The sequence below is a fragment of the Somniosus microcephalus genome, chromosome 7 (assembly GCF_052327205.1).
Source record: "Somniosus microcephalus isolate GS21.2 chromosome 7, FLI_Smic_1.0, whole genome shotgun sequence".
Classification (NCBI taxonomy): domain Eukaryota; kingdom Metazoa; phylum Chordata; class Chondrichthyes; order Squaliformes; family Somniosidae; genus Somniosus; species Somniosus microcephalus.
This window is the reverse complement of record NC_140993.1, coordinates 6,908,185-6,929,341: the sequence shown is the minus strand read 5'-3', so window position 1 is coordinate 6,929,341 and position 21,157 is coordinate 6,908,185. Positions and strand designations below refer to the sequence as shown.

Sequence of the window (21,157 nt, the reverse complement as noted above, 5' to 3'; positions counted from 1 at the left end):
AACGCTCTTCTCGATCTTCCTTGCTGCAATGCTCCATCTCACCCTCAGTAAGCTCCCCGCTGGAGTGGAGCTAATTTACAGAACAAACAGGAAACTGTTCAATCTTCGTCGCCTCCAGTCCAGATCCAAGGTTGTCCCATTCTCCGTCGTCAAATTACAGTATGCAGACGATGCTTGCGTCTGCGCACACTCGGAGGTCGAACTCCAAACCATCGTCAACACCTTCACCAAAGCGTACGAGAGCATGGGCCTTACACTAAACATCCGTAAGTCAAAAGGTCCTCTACCAACCTGCCCCCGCCACACAGTACTGCCCCCCGATTATCAAAATCCACGACAAGGCCTTGGACAACGTGGACCACTTTCCATAGAGGGATACAAGATATGGTACAGACAAGGTAAACCTGGAATATTACTAAAATTAAAGTGCAGGAGTAGAACCAGGGTAACTGTAGGACTGATAGCGGGATGTTCTTGACACCAAGAGTGGTCGAAGTGAGGAATAAACTCCCAGAGTGGTCAGTTCAGCAGCCTGGAATCATGAAGGGTTTTGATAGAGAGAGATTATATCCTCTGGCTGGGGAGTCAGTGACAAGGGGCCATCAACTTAAAATTGTCACAGAGTGAGGAGAGAGGTTCGGGGAAATTCCTCTACACGGAGGGTTGTTGGAGTTTGGAATGCTTTGCCACAGGGAGTGGGTGAGGCAGAGACCATCGCTTCTTATAAAAGGAAAGCTGGATAAATATTTGAAGCAGAGGAAGACACAGGGCTGGAGGAGAGAGCTGGGCAGTGGGATTAGTTTGGGATTGATACAGGGCTATGGGGAGAGAGCGGGGCAGTGGGATTAGTTTGGGATTGATACAGGGCTATGGGGAGAGCGGGGCAGTGGGATTAGTTTGGGATTGATACAGGGCTATGGGGAGAGCGGGGCAGTGGGATTAGTTTGGGATTGATACAGCGCAATGGGGAGAGAGCGGGGCAGTGGGATTAGTTTGGGATTGATACAGGGCTATGGGGAGTGAGCGGAGCAGTGGGATTAGTTTGGGATTGATACAGGGCTATGGGGAGAGAGTGGGGCAGTGGGATTAGTTTGGGATTGATACAGGGCTATGGGGAGTGAGCGGGGCAGTGGGATTAGTTTGGGATTGATACAGGGCTATGGGGAGAGAGCAGGGCAGTGGGATTAGTTTGGGATTGATACAGGGCTATGGGGAGTGAGCGGGGCAGTGGGATTAGTTTGGGATCGATACAGCGCAATGGGGAGAGAGCGGGGCCGTGGGATTAGTTTGGGATTGATACAGGGCTATGGGGAGTGAGCGGGGCAGTGGGATTAGTTTGGGATTGATACAGCGCAATGGGGAGAGAGCGGGACAGTGGGATTAGTTTGGGATTGATACAGCGCAATGGGGAGTGAGTGGGGCAGTGGGATTAGTTTGGGATTGATACAGGGCTATGGGGAGAGAGCAGGGCAGTGGGATTAGTTTGGGATTGATACAGCGCAATGGGGAGAGAGCGGGGCAGTGGGATTAGTTTGGGATTGATACAGGGCTATGGGGAGTGAGCGGAGCAGTGGGATTAGTTTGGGATTGATACAGGGCTATGGGGAGAGAGTGGGGCAGTGGGATTAGTTTGGGATTGATACAGGGCTATGGGGAGTGAGCGGGGCAGTGGGATTAGTTTGGGATTGATACAGGGCTATGGGGAGAGCAGGGCAGTGGGATTAGTTTGGGATTGATACAGGGCTATGGGGAGTGAGCGGGGCAGTGGGATTAGTTTGGGATTGATACAGCGCAATGGGGAGAGAGCGGGGCCGTGGGATTAGTTTGGGATTGATACAGGGCTATGGGGAGTGAGCGGGGCAGTGGGATTAGTTTGGGATTGATACAGCGCAATGGGGAGAGAGCAGGACAGTGGGATTAGTTTGGGATTGATACAGGGCTATGGGGAGAGAGCGGGGCAGTGGGATTAGTTTGGGATTGATACAGCGCAATGGGGAGAGAGCGGGACAGTGGGATTAGTTTGGGATTGATACAGGGCTATGGGGAGAGAGCGGGGCAGTGGGGTTAGCTTGGGATTGATACAGGGCTATGGGGAGAGAGCAGGGCAGTGGGATTAGTTTGGGATTGATACAGGGCTATGGGGAGAGAGCAGGGCAGTGGGATTAGTTTGGGATTGATACAGGGCTATGGGGAGAGAGCGGGGCAGTGGGATTAGTTTGGGATTGATACAGGGCTATGGGGAGTGAGCGGGGCAGTGGGATTAGTTTGGGATTGATACTGGGCTATGGGGAGAGAGCGGGGCAGTGGGATTAGTTTGGGATTGATACAGGGCTATGGGGAGAGAGCGGGGCAGTGGGATTAGTTTGGGATTGATACAGGGCTATGGGGTGAGTAGTTTTAGATTGCTGTATCAAAGAACCAGTACAGACGAGGTGTCGGCTGTAGTTCCTGTGTAACTTGCCATGCTGGGATTAGAACTCTGCACCAGCACGCTTGCACTACTGTCTGCTCTGGTGCTTCACGGGGTATCCAAACTACAGCCCTTAAGCCCAGTTTTCAGCTGTGGCTGAGTGGGTAGCACTCGCCTCTGAACCAGAAGGTTGTGGGTTCAAGTCCCACTCCAGACACTTGAGCACAAAAATCTAGGATGACACTCCAGTGCAGCACTGAGGGAGCACTGCACTGTCGGAGGGGCAGTACTGAGGGAGCGCCGCACTGTCGGAGGGGCAGTACTGAGGGAGCGCGGCACTGTCGGAGGGGCAGTACTGAGGGAGCGCCGCACTGTCGGAGGGGCAGTACTGAGGGAGCGCCGCACTGTCGGAGGGGCAGTACTGAGGGAGCGCCGCACTGTCGGAGGGACAGTACTGAGGGGGTGCTGCACTGTCGGAGAGGCAGTACTGAGGGAGTGCCGCACTGTCGGAGGGGCAGTACTGAGGGACCGCCGCACTGTCGGAGGGGCAGTACTGAGGGAGCGCAGCACTGTCGGAGGGGCAGTACTGAGGGAGCGCCGCACTGTCGGAGGGGCAGTACTGAGGGAGCGCAGCACTGTCGGAGGGGCAGTACTGAGGGAGCGCCGCACTGTCGGAGGGGCAGTACTGAGGGAGCGCTGCACTGTCGGAGGGGCAGTACTGAGGGAGCGCTGCACTGTCGGAGGGGCAGTACTGAGGGAGCGTTGCACTGTCGGAGGGGCAGTACTGAGGGAGCGCTGCACTGTCGGAGGGGCAGTACTGAGGGAGGGCTGTACTGTCGGAGGGGCAGTACTGAGGGAGCGCTGCACTGTCGGAGGGGCAGTACTGAGGGAGCGCTGCACTGTCGGAGGGGCAGTACTGAGGGAGCGCTGCACTGTCGGAGGAGCAGTACTGAGGGAGCGCCGCACTGTCGGAGGGTCAGTACTGAGGGAGCGCTGCACTGTCGGAGGGGCAGTACTGAGGGAGCGCTGCACTGTCGGAGGGGCAGTACTGAGGGAGCGCTGCACTATCGGAGGGGCAGTACTGAGGGAGCGCTGCACTGTCGGAGGGGCAGTACTGAGGGAGCGCTGCACTGTCGGAGGGGCAGTACTGAGGGAGCGCTGCACTGTCGGAGGAGCAGTACTTCAGATGAGACCTTAAACTGAAGCCCCATCTGCCCTCTCGGGTGGATGTAAAAGATCCTATAGCACTATTTCAAAGAAGAGCAGGGGAGTTCTCCCCGGGGACCTGGCCAGTATTTATTCCCTCAGTCAACATCACTAAAACAGATTACCTGGTCATTATCACATTGCTGTGAGCTTGCTGTGTGCAAATTGGCTGCCGCATTTCCTACATTGCAACAGTGACTACACTTCAAAAGAGCTTCACTGGCTGTAAAGCACTTTGGGACATCCTGGACCCGTGATTGGCGCTATAGAAATGCAAGGCTTTCTTTTTCTCCTTTCAGGTGGCCTCCTCCTGTGCTGTAACCTTCTTTGTTTCTGTAGGAAAGCCTGGATGATTTTTTCCCCACCTCTTCCCTAGCACAGGGGCTCTGACATCAACTGTTTCGTCCAGGCTGTTTCCATCAGCGTCCAACCTGGGTCTTATGGTTTAGCTCATTCCCCCCCGGTTGATGCGTTTACCATTAAGCCCTCAGAGACGTCTTCAGCTGTCTCCTACTTGACTCTTCCTTCAACTTCATCCCGCACCTTCCCCACCCCCAATCGCCATCAGATCCTGGTTCTAATGAAAGGTCATCGACCTGAATCGTTAACTCCGTTTCTCTCTCCACAGATGCTGCCTGACTTGCTGAGTATTTCCAGCATTTTCTGTTTTTATTTCATGAGATTATTATTCTCCCTCCAGACCTGCCCCCTCCCTTGCTGAGTCAGCTCACTGTAAGATGCATTTTAGTTACGCTATCATTCTCTCTCAGCCCATTCCATGCTCTCTCATTTTGCAGTCTCTCTGGTTTTGTAACCAGTCCAACCTGTCTAACTCCCCCCACTTAACCCTTCAGTGACTGCAACACCGCCTTCCATACACAATTCCATCTCCTGATTATACAAGTTTGCATTTATTTAAGAGAATATTGTAGGCTAGGAACTGTTCTGCATGAAATTGGAGATCTACTGGTTGTGTCTGCAGATTGTCCTTTTGTTTATGAATAAAAGGAGACGGGTCTGTGTATTGTGGTTTGGATTGGATTGTTCTCAGAGTTCAGTATTTTGGGTTGTTGCAGCCTCCAGTGTGCATTCTCTATCATTCAGTTATTACTTAACCCGGAGCCATCAGTGCCAAGGAAGACCTTCTCCAGGACTGACCACACGGTGTGTCCGTGTTTCTGGACTGACCGCTCCGTGTGTCCGTGATTCTGGACTGACCACACCGTGTGTCCGTGTTTCTGGACTGACCACACCGTGTGTCCGTGTTTCTGGACTGACCACACCGTGTGTCCGTGTTTCTGGACTGACCACACCGTGTGTCCGTGTTTCTGGACTGACCACACCGTGTGTCCGTGTTTCTGGACTGACCACACCGTGTGTCCGTGTTTCTGGACTGACCACACCGTGTGTCCGTGTTTCTGGACTGACCACACCGTGTGTCCGTGTTTCTGGACTGACCACTCCGTGTGTCCGTGTTTCTGGACTGACCACTCCGTGTGTCCGTGTTTCTGGACTGACCACTCCGTGTGTCCGTGTTTCTGGACTGACCACTCCGTGTGTCCGTGTTTCTGGACTGACCACTCCGTGTGTTCGTGTTTCTGGACTGACCACACCGTGTGTCCGTGTTTCTGGACTGACCACACCGTGTGTCCGTGTTTCTGGACTGACCACTCCGTGTGTCCGTGTTTCTGGACTGACCACACCGTGTGTCCGTGTTTCTGGACTGACCACACCGTGTGTCCGTGTTTCTGGACTGACCACTCCGTGTGTCCGTGTTTCTGGACTGACCACTCCGTGTGTCCGTGTTTCTGGACTGACCACTCCGTGTGTCCGTGTTTCTGGACTGACCACACCGTGTGTCCGTGTTTCTGGACTGACCACACCGTGTGTTCGTGTTTCTGGACTGACCACTCCGTGTGTCCGTGTTTCTGGACTGACCACTCCGTGTGTCCGTGTTTCTGGACTGACCACTCCGTGTGTCCGTGTTTCTGGACTGACCACTCCGTGTGTCCGTGTTTCTGGACTGACCACTCCGTGTGTCCGTGTTTCTGGACTGACCACACCGTGTGTCCGTGTTTCTGGACTGACCACTCCGTGTGTCCGTGTTTCTGGACTGACCACACCGTGTGTCCGTGTTTCTGGACTGACCACACCGTGTGTCCGTGTTTCTGGACTGACCACACCGTGTGTCCGTGTTTCTGGACTGACCACACCGTGTGTCCGTGTTTCTGGACTGACCACACCGTGTGTCCGTGTTTCTGGACTGACCACTCCGTGTGTCCGTGTTTCTGGACTGACCACTCCGTGTGTCCGTGTTTCTGGACTGACCACACCGTGTGTCCGTGTTTCTGGACTGACCACACCGTGTGTCCGTGTTTCTGGACTGACCACACCGTGTGTCCGTGTTTCTGGACTGACCACACCGTGTGTCCGTGTTTCTGGACTGACCACACCGTGTGTCCGTGTTTCTGGACTGACCACTCCGTGTGTCCGTGTTTCTGGACTGACCACACTGTGTCCGTGTTTCTGGACTGACCACACCGTGTGTCCGTGTTTCTGGACTGACCACACCGTGTGTCCGTGTTTCTGGACTGACCACACCGTGTGCCCGTGTTTCTGGACTGACCACACCGTGTGTCCGTGTTTCTGGACTGACCACACCGTGTGTCCGTGTTTCTGGACTGACCACACCGTGTGTCCGTGTTTCTGGACTGACCACACCGTGTGTCCATGTTTCTGGACTGACCACACCGTGTGTCCGTGTTTCTGGACTGACCACACCGTGTGTCTGTGTTTCTGGACTGACCACACCGTGTGTCCTTGTTTCTGGACTGACCACAACGTGTGTCCGTGTTTCTGGACTGACCACACCGTGTGCCTGTGTTTCTGGACTGACCACAAGGGTGTGTCCGTGTTTCTGGACTGACCACACCGTGTGCCTGTGTTTCTGGACTGACCACAACGTGTGTCCGTGTTTCTGGACTGACCACACCATGTGCCCTTGTTTCTGGACTGACCACACCGTGTGCCCATGTTTCTGGACTGACCACACCATGTGCCCTTGTTTCTGGACTGACCACACCGTGTGCCCGTGTTTCTGGACTGACCACACCATGTGCCCTTGTTTCTGGACTGACCACACCGTGTGTCCGTGTTTCTGGACTGACCACACCGTGTGCCCGTGTTTCTGGACTGACCACACCATGTGCCCTTGTTTCTGGACTGACCACACCGTGTGCCCGTGTTTCTGGACTGACCACACCGTGTGTCCGTGTTTCTGGACTGACCACACCGTGTGTCCGTGTTTCTGGAGTGACCACACCGTGTGTCCGTGTTTCTGGACTGACCACACCGTGTGTCCGTGTTTCTGGACTGACCACACCGTGTGTCCGTGTTTCTGGACTGTTCACTGCTGATTTTGGCCGGACTGTTCAGTGCTTCCATCCTTGCTGCTGGATTGTCCCAGGTGATTTCCTGCAGCCTGCGTGTCTCGCGATCAATGCCCGCAGCTGCCAGCGTTTCTGCTGAGAAACCAGGTGAGTGCTCTTCTAGCCTAGGGCAGCTGCTCGGTTTCCTTTTCCTCGTTTGGTCGGTTGCAGGTTGCTGCTCCTCATAGGCTAAATATTTCAAATGGAAATTTGAATTTGCAGCAGGTTTTGTCTTTCTTTAAAAACTGGTTTTGTTTTTACCCAGTCCCCTCACTGGCCTGCGGCTGGAGGGCGCCCGTAACCCCCAGTGCGGGCAAAGATAGTGGGTGCTGGCCAATCCTGAGCCTCCCCTCTCCCAACGTGCACTCTGCGGCAGAACTGGGAATCCAGGACGAATATTCCCCCTCCTCTGACCCCGGGGAAGTAAGAGCAGTTATAGTGTCAGCGTGGCTCAGTGATAGCCCTCTCTCCTCTGAGGCAGACGGTCGTGTGTTCAAGCACCGGTCCAGAGACTCAAGCCCATAATCTAGGGCTGACACTCCAGTGCTGCACTGTTGGATGTTGCAGGGGAGCAGGGCGTTGGGATCTATCTGGATGAATGATTTAAGATGGGCCGAATGGCCTTCCCCATCCAGAACTATCCTGCTATCTTCTTTCCCTTCAGCCTGATGGCAGTTGTCGCCCCGAGGTGAGAGTGACTGATGCTGATCACTGACAGCACCTCTCCAAACACATCAACACTTTCTAATTGGGATCCAGATAAAACAGATTTTCTCCAGATTTAGAATACTGAATACTTTCTAAGTAGAAGTCAAATTGTAAGGGATTAACAATGTTTCAATGCACCATGTTCTGAATAAGCAATTGTATACAGGAGTGTTCTACCCACTAACACACGGTGTGTTATTATATAATATATACAGAGTGTTATACCCACTAACACACGGTGTGTTATTTATAATATATACAGGAGCGTTATACCCAGTAACACACACTGTGTTATTATATAATATATACAGAATGTTATACCCAGTAACACACGGTGTGTCATTTAATATATACAGGAGTGTTATACCCACTAACACACGGTGTGTTATTATATAATATATACAGTGTTATACCCAGTAACACACGGTGTGTTATTATATAATATATACAGAATGTTATACCCAGTAACACACGGTGTGTTATTATATAATATATATACAGAGTGTTATACCCACTAACACACGGTGTGTTATTTATAATATATACAGGAGCGTTATACCCAGTAACACACACTGTGTTATATAATATATACAGAATGTTATACCCAGTAACACACGGTGTGTTATTTAATATATACAGGAGTGTTATACCCACTAACACACGGTGTGTTATATATATATAATATATACAGGAGTGTTATACCCAGTAACACACGGTGCGTTATTTATAATATATACAGGAGCGTTATACCCAGTAACACACGGTGGGCTAGATTTTCAGTTGCTTGCGCCAGCAGTTAGCGCCTTAAGAGAAGTGATTTTCGGGCACTATGCGTGTAGCGCCCGGGCGCAGCGCAGTTTGCGCCCCGCCCCAAATTAAGTTGCCCGCTGGCGCAAAGTTTAGCGGCCGCCCGGATGCGCGCGCAGAAAATGACGTCACATCCTCGTGCAACGCCCTTTGGCCGCCCCGAATACAAACTTCAGTCGGACTGCCCCATTGTGCGGCTGGCGTCCAGAGCGTTTGTAAAATGGAACGCAACACACCCTGGGGAGCGCAAATTAAAGGGCACTCCTCCTGCCTTTGAAAAAAACACATGCACCCTTCCCCTTTAAGAGCTCACTGGCACCAGAGTGTCTGCCGTGCGCTGCACCCGAGCTCGGGTGTTGCGCTCTGCACCGCCGGCTTAGCGCCTAAAGATAGTAGTGGAACGCCTCTTTTAGCGCTCCACCAACCTCTTAGGGCGAAGCCACTGAATTTCCGGCAACGGGGCGCTACTTTGGGGCGGGCGCTAACTTCGGGCGGGCGCTAAGGTTAGCGCCCCAAAACTGTCTATACTGAAAATCTAGCCCGGTGTGTTATATAATATATACAGAATGTTATACCCAGTAACACACGGTGTGTTATTTAATATATACAGTGTTATACCCACTAACACACGGTGTGTTATTATATAATATATACAGTGTTATACCCAGTAACACACGGTGTGTTATTTAATATATAGGAGTGTTATACCCAGTAACACACGCTGTGTTATTATATAATATATACAGTGTTATACCCACTAACACACGGTGTGTTATTTAATATATATAGGAGTGTTATACCCACTAACACACGGTGTGTTATTTAATATATATAGGAGTGTTATACCCAGTAACACACGGTGTGTTATTTAATATATATAGGAGTGTTATACCCACTAACACACGGTGTGTTATATAATATATACAGTGTTATACCCAGTAACACACGGTGTGTTATTATATACAGGAGTGTTATACCCAGTAACACACGGCTGGTTGTGGATTACTGAGCAGCCGGGGCCGGTCACTGGTCAGTAAGTGACCGTAATAGTGGCTGAACAGGTTGGGGCTCTTTTCTCTAGAAGAGAAGACGGAGGAGTAACCTGATTGAGGTTTTTTAAAATTCTGAAGGGGTTCGATAGGGTAGACGTAGAGAAGATGTTTCAACTTGTGGAGTAAACCAGACACCAGCACGGACCGATTGAGCCGAATGGCCTGTTTCTCTGCTGTAAATTCTATGCAGTACTAGTTCTGGGTTACTGGCAGATGTATTAAGAGATTCCCAACTGGTCAGGTTGTGACCTCAAAAGGACATTGGGAATCGTGGATGTGACTGTTCCTTCTATCCGCAGGTCACCGGTTTGAGGATGTTCCCGGGGTCCGACGGCACTTGGTCAGAAGGAGCACGAAGGGCAGCATTGTACATGTGGGAAAAGACCAATCCGAGCTCTACCCCAAGGCCAAGAAGGCTGATCGCCAGCCACATGAGGTACATTCCGATGCTTATTACTTTCTCTCGTAATTTAGTCCCCCTCCTCTCCTGAAGGCGTTGACTCGTTACTTGAGGTACGTTGCCAGGGCCCCTCTTGTCCAAGTGGCTGTTATTCATGTGTAGAATCATAGAATGGTAACAGCACGGAAGAAGGCCATTCGGCCCGTCGAGCCTGTGCCGGCTCTCTGCAAGAGCACTTCAGCTAGTCCCACTCCCCCGCCCTTTCCCCGTAGCCCTGCAAATTTCTTTCCTTCAGATACTTATCCAATTCCCTTTTGAAAGCCGTGATTGAATCTGCCTCCACCACCCTTTCAGGCAGTGCATTCCAGATCCTAACCACTCGCTGTGTAAAAAAGTTTTTCCTCATGTCACCTTTGGTTCTTTTGCCAATCACCTTAAATCTGTGTCCTCTGGTTCTCGACCCTTCCACCAATGGGAACAGTTTCTCTCTATCTACTCTGTCCAGACCCCTCATGATTTTGAACACCTCTATCAAATCTCCTCTCAGTCTTCTCTGCTCCAAGGAGAACAACCCCAGCTTCTCCAGTCTAGCAACGTAACTGAAGTCCTTCATTCCTGGAATCATTCTCGGAAATCTTTTCTGCACCCTCTCTAAGGCCTTCACATCCTTCCTAAAGTGCGGTGCCCAGAATTGGACACAATACTCCAGTTGGGGCCGAACCAGTGTTTTATGCAGGTTCATCATAACTTCCTTGCTGTTGTACTCTATACCTCTATTTATGAAGCCCAGGATCCCGTAAGTCTTTTTAACTGCTTTCTCGACCTGCCCTGCCACCTTCAATGATTTGTGCACATACCCCCAGGTCTCTCTGTTCATGCACCCTCTTTAGGATTGTACCCTTTAGTTTATATTGCCTCTGCTCGTTCTACCAAAATGTATCACTTTGCACTTTTCTGTGTTAAATTTCATCTGCCACGTGTCTGCCCATTCCACCAGCCTGTCTGTGTCTTGCTGAAGTCTATCACTCTCCTCCTCACTGTTCACTATACTTCCAAGTTTTGTGTCATCTGCAAATTTTGAAATTGTGCCCTGTACACCCACGTCCAAGTCATTAATATAGAGAAAATATCAAGAAAAGCAGTGGTCCTAGAACCGACCGACGGTGTGTGTCAGTTGGCTATTTAATCATGGGTGACGGGAGAGGCGGGGGGAAGGTCATTGCTGCTGTGAACATAAGAACATAAGAATTAGGACAGAAATTAATATTCAAGACAGAGAGCGATAGATTTTTGGATATTAAGGGAATCAAGGGATATGGGGATAGTGCAGGAAAGTGGAGTTGAGGTCGAAGATCAGCCATGATCTTATTGAATGGCGGAGCAGGCTCGAGGGGCTGTATGGCCGACTCCTGCTCCTATTTCTTAGGCTCTTATGTAGGAGCAGGAGTAGGTCACATGTGCCCTCGAGCAAGGGTAGACCATACAGCCCCTCGAGCCTGCTCCGCCATTCAATAAGACCATGGCTGATCTTCGACATCAACTCCACTTTCCCGCCCGATCCCCATATCCCTTGATTCCCCTAGAGTCCAAAAATCTATCGATCTCAGCCTTGACTATACTCAACGATTATTCACAGGCATTGGGGTAGAGAATTCCAAAGATTCACAACCCTCTGAGTGAAGAAATTCTTCCTCATCTCAGTCTTAAATGGCCGACCCCTTATCCTGAGACTATGCCCCCTAGTTCGAGACTCTCCAGCCAGGGGGAAACAATCTCTCAGCATCTACCCTGTCAATCCCTTCAGAATCTTGTATGTTTCAATGAGATCACCTCTCATTCTTCTAAACTCCAGAGAGTATCGGCCCATTCTACTCAATCTCTCCTCATAGGACAGCCCCCTCATCTCAGCAATCAATCTCGTGAACCTTCATTGCACCGCCTCTAAGGCAAGTATGTCCTTCCTCAGATAAGACAAAAACTGTGCACAGTACTCCAGGTGTGGTCTCACTAAAGCCCTCATCATCCAGACTCCACCCCTGTACACTTTTCAATAGGGATTGGTTGAAAGCAAACGGGTGGGGCCCTGGCTGATCTTCCTACTCCCTAAACCAAGGACACTGCACTGGCGATCAGATAATTCGCACAGACCCTGGATCAAACCTGGAGCTCTGCTGCTGCCTGTTGATCAGCTGCTTCCCGAGCTCACTGACCCCACCAGCGGACTTCGAAGGGTTTCACTTAAAACGACAGCAGCTGAGCAACTGATGATGTTTGACTTGCAATATTTTGTGGTGAGTTTATCGGACAGGAGTGAGCTCGCAGTGATCTGGAATCCACTCCCTTTATATTGCGAGACAGATTCCAGAGCACTGACCACCGGACGTGCAAACCTACTTGTGTGGACGATGCTTTGCAGTCGCAGCTTTTTATTTTCTGATCAGCTCCCATGTCTGCTGAGGGGCAGCAAGGGTTATATAGGCAGGCTGAACCCTAAGTCAGTCTGCTGTGGCTAAAACAGCGATATACAGTTCCCAGCGTTGTCAGCCACAGCCACTGGTCCTCAAGGTGGACAGGACTGGTAAATGGTGGAGTTAGAGCAAATTCGATACAGTGCCAGCGCTCTCGTATAAATGCAGCATTAATCAGGCTGTCACATTGGGGCAATGGGCTGTGCACTGTGGGTGGGAGCTTTGGATTTGAGTCGCTGAGTATGTGGGATTGGGTTTGTCTTTGTTTATCTGACCAGGGTGGGTGTTGAGTCGTATCTTTGGGCCGTTGATAGGATGGTGTTGAGTTGTATCTTTGGGTAGTTGACGGGAAGTGTTGAGTCGTATCTTTGGGTCGTTGACGTGATGGTGTTGAGTTGTATCTTTCAGTCATTGACGGGATGGTGTTGAGTCGTATCTTTCAGTCGTTGACGGGATGGTGTTGAGTTGTATCTTTGGGCCGTTGATGGGATGGTGTTGAGTCGTATCTTTTGGCCGTTGATGGGATGGTGTTGAGTCGTATCTTTCAGTCGTTGATGGGATGGTGTTGAGTCGTATCTTTGAGCCGTTGACAGGATGGTGTTGAGTCGTATCTTTCAGTCGTTGACGGGATGGTGTTGAGTCGTATCTTTGAGCCGTTGACGGGATGGTGTTGAGTCGTATCTTTCAGTCGTTGACGGGATGGTGTTGAGTCGTATCTTTGGGATGGTGTTGAGTCGTATCTTTGGGCCGTTGACGGGATGGTGTTGAGTCGTATCTTTGGGCTGTTGACAGGATGGTGTTGAGTCGTATCTTTGGGCCGTTGACGGGATGGTGTTGAGTCGTATCTTTGGGCTGTTGACAGGATGGTGTTGAGTCGTATCTTTGGGCCGTTGACGGGATGGTGTTGAGTCGTATCTTTGGGCTGTTGACAGGATGGTGTTGAGTCGTATCTTTGGGCTGTTGACAGGATGGTGTTGAGTCGTATCTTTGGGCCGTTGACGGGATGGTGTTGAGTCGTATCTTTGGGTAGTTGACGGGATGATGTTGAGTCGTATCTTTGGGCCGTTGACGGGATGGTGTTGAGTCGTATCTTTGGGTAGTTGACGGGATGGTGTTGAGTCGTATCTTTGGGCCGTTGACGGGATGGTGTTGAGTCGTATCTTTGGGCCGTTGACGGGATGGTGTTGAGTCGTATCTTTGGGTAGTTGACGGGATGATGTTGAGTCGTATCTTTGGGCCGTTGACGGGATGGTGTTGAGTCGTATCTTTGGGTAGTTGACGGGATGGTGTTGAGTCGTATCTTTGGGTAGTTGACGGGATGATGTTGAGTCGTATCTTTGGGCCGTTGACGGGATGGTGTTGAGTCGTATCTTTGGGTAGTTGACGGGATGATGTTGAGTCGTATCTTTGGGCCGTTGACGGGATGGTGTTGAGTCGTATCTTTGGGTAGTTGACGGGATGGTGTTGAGTCGTATCTTTCAGTCATTGACGGGATGGTGTTGTCGTATTTTGGGTCGTTGACGGGATTGTGTTGAGTCGTATCTTTCAGTCGTTGACGGGATGGTGTTGAGTCGTATCTTTGGGCCGTTGATGGGATGGTGTTGAGTCGTATCTTTCAGTTATTGATGGGATGGTGTTGAGTCGTATCTTTGGGCCGTTGATGGGATGGTGTCGAGTCGTATCAGTCGTTGACAGGATGGTGTTGAGTCGTATCTTTGGGCCGTTGATGGGATGGTGTTAAGTCGTATCTTTCAGTCGTTGACGGGATGGTGTTGAGTCGTATCTTTGGGCCGTTGATGGGATGGTGTTGAGTCGTATCTTTGGGCCGTTGACGGGATGGTGTTGAGTCGTATCTTTGGGTCGTTGACGGGGGCTTTGGGTTGTGTCGTTGAGGCTAAGTGTGTAGTAACCGGAGCATAATGGTTTCTCGCTGTATTTTTGCTCAGGTGTTCGTCGAACTGAACGAGTTGACGATGGATAAGAACCACGAGATGCAGTGGAAGGAAACGGCCAGGTGGATCAAGTTTGAGGAGGATGTGGAAGAGGAAACGGATCGCTGGGGAAAGCCGCATGTGGCTTCGCTCAGCTTCCGAAGCTTGCTGGAGCTCAGGAAGACAATAGCACACGGTAAACCTGTAGGCGCATCTCGGTGTAATGCATTGCGACTAGAACTGCAGTGACGTGGGACTGTCTGAGACAAATTACTGATCCACGCCATGTGAGGAGGCTGGATTAACATCAGTAGAGATACAGTCAGTAACACAGGGAGCTGGGGGAGAGGGGTTACTGAGTGACAGTGTGAGGGAGCTGGATTAACATCAGTAGAGATACAGTCAGTAACACAGGGAGCTGGGGGAGAGGGGTTACTGAGTGACAGTGTGAGGGAGCTGGATTAACATCAGTAGAGATACAGTCAGTAACACAGGGAGCTGGGGGAGAGGGGTTACTGAGTGACAGTGTGAGGGAGCTGGATTAACATCAGTAGAGATACAGTCAGTAACACAGGGAGCTGGGGGAGAGGGGTTACTGAGTGACAGTGTGAGGGAGCTGGATTAACATCAGTAGAGATACAGTCAGTAACACAGGGCACTGGGGAGAGGGGTTACTGAGTGACAGTGTGAGGGAGCTGGATTAACATCAGTAGAGATACAGTCGGTAACACAGGGCGCTGGGGAGAGGAGTTACTGAGTGACAGTGTGAGGGAGCTGGATTAACATCAGTAGAGATACAGTCAGTAACACAGGGTGCTGGGGGAGAGGGGTTACTGAGTGACAGTGTGAGGGAGCTGGATTAACATCAGTAGAGATACAGTCAGTAACACAGGGTGCTGGGGAGAGAGTTTACTGAGTGACAGTGTGAGGGAGCTGGATTAACATCAGTAGAGATACAGTCAGTAACACAGGGTGCTGGGGAGAGAGGGGTTACTGAGTGACAGTGTGAGGGAGCTGGATTAACATCAGTAGAGATACAGTCAGTAACACAGGGTGCTGGGGGAGAGGGGTTACTGAGTGACAGTGTGAAGGAGCTGGATTAACATCAGTAGAGATACAGTCAGTAACACAGGGCGCTGAGGAGAGAGTTTACTGAGTGACAGTGTGAGGGAGCTGGATTAACATCAGTAGAGATACAGTCAGTAACACAGGGTGCTGGGGAGAGAGTTTACTGAGTGACAGTGTGAGGGAGCTGGATTAACATCAGTAGAGATACAGTCAGTAACACAGGGTGCTGGGGGAGAGGGGTTACTGAGTGACAGTGTGAGGGAGCTGGATTAACATCAGTAGAGATACAGTCAGTAACACAGGATGCTGGGGGAGAGGGGTTTCTGAGTGACAGTGTGAGGGAGCTGGATTAACATCAGTAGAGATACAGTCAGTAACACGGCGCTGGGGGAGAGGGGTTACTGAGTGACAGTGTGAGGGAGCTGGATTAACATCAGTAGAGATACAGTCAGTAACACGGCGCTGGGGGAGAGGGGTTACTGAGTGACAGTGTGAGGGAGCTGGATTAACATCAGTAGAGACTCAGTCAGTAACACAGGGCGCTGGGGAGAGAGTTTACTGAGTGACAGTGTGAGGGAGCTGGATTAACATCAGTAGAGATACAGTCAGTGACACAGGGCGCTGGGGGAGAGGGGTTACTGAGTGACAGTGTGAGGGAGCTGGATTAACGTCAGTAGAGATACAGTCAGTAACACAGGGTGCTGGGGGAGAGGGGTTACTGAGTGACAGTGTGAGGGAGCTGGATTAACATCAGTAGAGATACAGTCAGTGACACGGCGCTGGGGGAGAGGGGTTACTGAGTGACAGTGTGAGGGAGCTGGATTAACATCAGTAGAGATACAGTCAGTAACACAGGGCGCTGGGGAGAGGAGTTACTGAGTGACAGTGTGAGGGAGCTGGATTAACATCAGTAGAGATACAGTCAGTAACACAGGGTGCTGGGGAGAGAGTTTACTGAGTGACAGTGTGAGGGAGCTGGATTAACATCAGTAGAGATACAGTCAGTAACACGGCGCTGGGGGAGAGGGGTTACTGAGTGACAGTGTGAGGGAGCTGGATTAACATCAGTAGAGACTCAGTCAGTAACACAGGGCGCTGGGGAGAGAGTTTACTGAGTGACAGTGTGAGGGAGCTGGATTAACATCAGTAGAGATACAGTCAGTGACACAGGGCGCTGGGGGAGAGGGGTTACTGAGTGACAGTGTGAGGGAGCTGGATTAACGTCAGTAGAGATACAGTCAGTGACACAGGGCGCTGGGGGAGAGGGGTTACTGAGTGACAGTGTGAGGGAGCTGGATTAACATCAGTAGAGATACAGTCAGTAACACAGGGCGCTGGGGGAGAGGGGTTACTGAGTGACAGTGTGAGGGAGCTGGATTAACATCAGTAGAGATACAGTCAGTAGCACAGGGCGCTGGGGAGAGAGTTTACTGAGTGACAGTGTGAGAGAGCTGGATTAACATCAGTAGAGATACAGTCAGTGACACAGGGCGCTGGGGGAGAGGGGTTACTGAGTGACAGTGTGAGGGAGCTGGATTAACATCAGTAGAGATACAGTCAGTGACACAGGGTGCTGGGGGAGAGGGGTTACTGAGTGACAGTGTGAGGGAGCTGGATTAACATCAGTAGAGATACAGTCAGTAACACAGGGCGCTGGGGGAGAGGGGTTACTGAGTGACAGTGTGAGGGAGCTGGATTAACGTCAGTAGAGATACAGTCAGTGACACAGGGCGCTGGGGGAGAGGGGTTACTGAGTGACAGTGTGAGGGAGCTGGATTAACGTCAGTAGAGATACAGTCAGTGAGACAGGGAGCTGGGGGAGAGGGGTTACTGAGTGACAGTGTGAGGGAGCTGGATTAACATCAGTAGAGATACAGACAGTAACACAGGGTGCTGGGGGAGAGGGGTTACTGAGTGACATTGTGAGGGAGCTGGATTAACATCAGTAGAGATACAGTCAGAAACACTGGATGGGAGTATTTATGGTCCTGGATGGGAGTATTTATGACCCTGGATGGGAGTATTTATGGCCCTGGATGGGAGTATTTATGGCCCTGGATGGGAGTATTTATGACCCTGGATGGGAGTATTTATGGCCCTGGATGGGAGTATTTATGGCACTGGATGGGAGTATTTATGGCCCTGGATGGGAGTATTTATGGCCCTGGATGGGAGTATTTATGGCCCTGGATTGGAGTATTTATGGCCCTGGATGGGAGTATTTATGGCACTGGATGGGAGTATTTATGGCCCTGGATGAGAGTATTTATGGCACTGGATGGGAGTATTTAAGGCACTGGATTGGAGTATTTAAGGCACTGGATGGGAGTATTTATGGCCCTGGATGGGAGTATTTATGGCCCTGGATGGGAGTATTTATGGCCCTGGATGGGAAAGTTAAATGCGCGGCTCAAAGACTGGTGTGGGAGAAATGGGTTTTGCTTCCTGGGACACTGGCATCAGTACTGGGACAGGAGAGAGCTGTTCCGTTGGGACGGACTTCACTTGGCCAGTGCTGGGACTAGAATCCTGGCGAATCGAATAACTAGGGCTGTAGAGAGGGCTTTAAACTAATTAGTGGGGGGTAGGTTTCAAGAGAGCAAAAAATAAAAATGTCAGCGGAGAAGGCAATAGAGCAGGGTAGCAGTGGGGGAATTAAAAACCAGAGCGTGTCAGGAAGGGACAGAATGTATAAAGATAAAGGTAAAGTAGTAAAGGGGGTAAAAGCAGGAATAAATTGTCACAAAACATATTTAAAAGTTCTTTATCTGAATGCACGCGGCATTCGTAACAAAATAGACGAGTTGACGGTACAAATAACTACACATGGGTATGATCTGGTGGCCATTACAGAAACATGGCTGCAAGGTGACCATGACTGGGAACTAAACATCCAGGGGTATTTGACAATTAGGAAGGATAGACAGGAAGGAAAGGGAGGTGGGGTGGCTATGTTAATAAAGGATGGAATCACTGCAATAGTGAGAAATGATATTGGGTCAAAGGATCAGGATAGTGAAACAGTTTGGGTGGAGATAAGGAATAATAAGGGGAAAAAGTCACTAGTGGGCGTAGTCTATAGGCCTCCTAACAGTTGCAACTCTATTGGTCGGAGCATAAATCAGGAAATAGTTGGGGCTTGTAATAAGGGAACAGCTATAATCATGGGGGATTTTAACTTTCATATTGACTGGACAAATCAAATTGGGCAGGGCAGCCTTGAGGAAGAGTTCATAGAGTGCATTAGGGACGGGTTCCTTGAGCAGTATGTTACTGAACCAACCAGGGGGTAGGCAATCTTAGATCTGGTCCTGTGTAATGAGACAGGATTTATAAAAAATGTCCTAGTAAAGGATCCCCTTGGAATGAGTGACCATAACATGGTTGAATTCCAAATTCGGTTGGAGGGTGAGAGAGTTGGACCTCAAACCAGCATACTGAGCTTAAATAAAGGAGACTATGAAGGTATGAGAGCAGAGTTGACTAAAGTGGACTGGGAAAATAGATTAAGGTGTAAGACGGTACATGAGCAGTGGTGTACATTCAAGGAGATATTTCACAACTTTCAAGAAAAATATATTCCACTGAGGAAAAAGGGGCGTAAAAGAAAAGACAGCCATCCGTGGCTAAGTAAAGTAATAAAGGATAGTATCCGACTGAAAACAAGGGCATATAAAGTAGCCAAATCTAGTGGGAGGATAGAAGATTGGGAAGCATTTAAAAGCCAGCAAAGAATAACTAAAAGATTAATTAAGAAAGGGAAGATAGATTATGAAAGTAAACTAGCAAAAAATATAAAAACAGATAGCAAGAGTTTCTACAGTTATATAAAAAGAAAAAGGGTGGCTAAAATGAATGTTGGTCCCTTAGAGGACGAGACCAGGAAATTAGTGGTGGGGAACATGGAGATGGCAAAGACGCTGAACAAATATTTTGTATCAGTCTTTACAGTAGAGGACACTAAAAATATCCCAACACTGGACAAACAGGGGGCGATAGGGGGGGAGGAGCTGAACACGATTAAAATCACTAAGGAGGTGGTACTCGGTAAGATAATGGGACTAAAGGCGGATAAATCCCCTGGACCTGATGGCTTACATCCTAGGGTCTTGAGAAAAGTAGTGGTAGGGATTGCGGATGCATTGGTGGTAATTTTCCAAAACTCCCTGGATTCAGGAAAGGTCCCAGCAGATTGGAAAACTGCTAATGTAATGCACTTATTTAAAAAGGGAGGTAGACAAAAGACTGGAAACTATAGACCAGTTAGCCTAACATCTGTGGTTGGTAAAATGTTGGAGTCCATTATTAAGGAAGCAGTAACAGGACATTTGGATAAGCATAATTTAATTGGACAGAGTCAGCATGGTTTTATGAAGGGGAAGTCATGTTTGACAAATTTGCTCGAATTCTTTGAGGACGTAACAAACAGGGTGGATAAAGGGGAACCAGTGGATGTGGTGTATTTGGACTTCCAAAAGGCATTTGACAAGGTGCCACACAAAAGATTACTGCACAAGATAAAAAATCATGGGATTGGGGGTAATATACTGGCATGGGTGGAAGATTGGCTATCTAACAGAAAACAGAGAGTTGGGATAAATGGTTTATTCTCGGGTTGGCAATCAGTAACTAGTGGTGTTCCGCAGAGGCCAGTGCTGGGACCCCAACTCTTTATTACAATCTATATTAACGATTTGGAGGAAGGGACCAAGTGCAACATATCCAAGTTTGCCAACGATACAAAGATGGGAGGGAAAGCAGTGAGTGAGGAGGACATAAAAAACCTGCAAAAGGACATAGACAGGCTAAGTGAGTGGGCAGAAATTTGGCAGATGGAATATAATGTTGGAAAGTGTGAGGTTATGCACTTTGGCAGAAAAAATCAAAGAGCAAGTTATTACCTAAATGGAGAGAAACTGCAAAGTGCTACAATACAAAGGGATCTGGGGGTCCTGGTGCATGAAACACAGAAGGTTAGTATGCAGGTACAGCAGGTGATCAGGAAGGCCAATGGAATCTTGGCTTTTATTGCAAGGGGGATGGAGTATAAAAGCAGGGAAGTCTTGCTTCAGTTATACAGGGTACTGGTGAGGCCACACCTGGAATACTGCATACAGTTTTGGTTTCCATATTTAAGAAAAGATATACTTGCTCTCGAGGCAGTTCAGAGAAGGTTCACTCGGTTGATTCCGGAGATGAGGGGGTTGACTTATGAAAAAAGGTTGAGTAGGTTGGGCCTCTACTCATTGGAGTTCAGAAGAATGAGAGGCGATCTTATCGAAACATATAAGATTGTGAGGGGGCTTGATCGGGTGGATGCGGGGAGGATGTTTCCACTGATGGGTGAGACTAGAACTAGGAGGCATAATCTTAGAATAAGGGGCTGCCCTTTCAAAACTGAGATGAGGAGAAACTTCTTCACTCAGAGGGTAGTAAATCTATGGAATTTGCTACCTCAGAGAGCTGTGGAAGCTGCGACATTAAATAAATTTAAAATGGAGATAGACAGTTTCCTAGCTGATAAGGGAATTAGGGGTTACGGGGAGAGGGCAGGGAAGTGGACGTGAGTCTAGATTCGGATCAGCCATGATCCTATTGAATGGCGGAGCAGGCCCGAGGGGCCGTATGGCCTACTCCTGCTCCTACTTCTTATGTTCTTATGTATTTATGGCCCTGGAT

At 49.6% G+C, this 21,157-nt stretch overlaps 1 protein-coding gene across 6 annotated transcripts in view; it reads left to right on the top strand.

The window, feature by feature from the left end:
- LOC147114478 (anion exchange protein 2-like) overlaps positions 1–21,157 on the top strand; it is a 410,117-nt gene that overhangs the window by 317,803 nt on the left and 71,157 nt on the right. For all 6 annotated transcript variants that reach the window (XM_085992182.1, XM_085992177.1, XM_085992179.1 and 3 more), the window contains 2 exons: positions 9,911–10,047; positions 14,426–14,606. In XM_085992182.1, the coding sequence (XP_085848308.1) occupies positions 9,911–10,047; positions 14,426–14,606 (318 nt within the window). The remainder of the gene's footprint in view (positions 1–9,910; positions 10,048–14,425; positions 14,607–21,157) is intronic.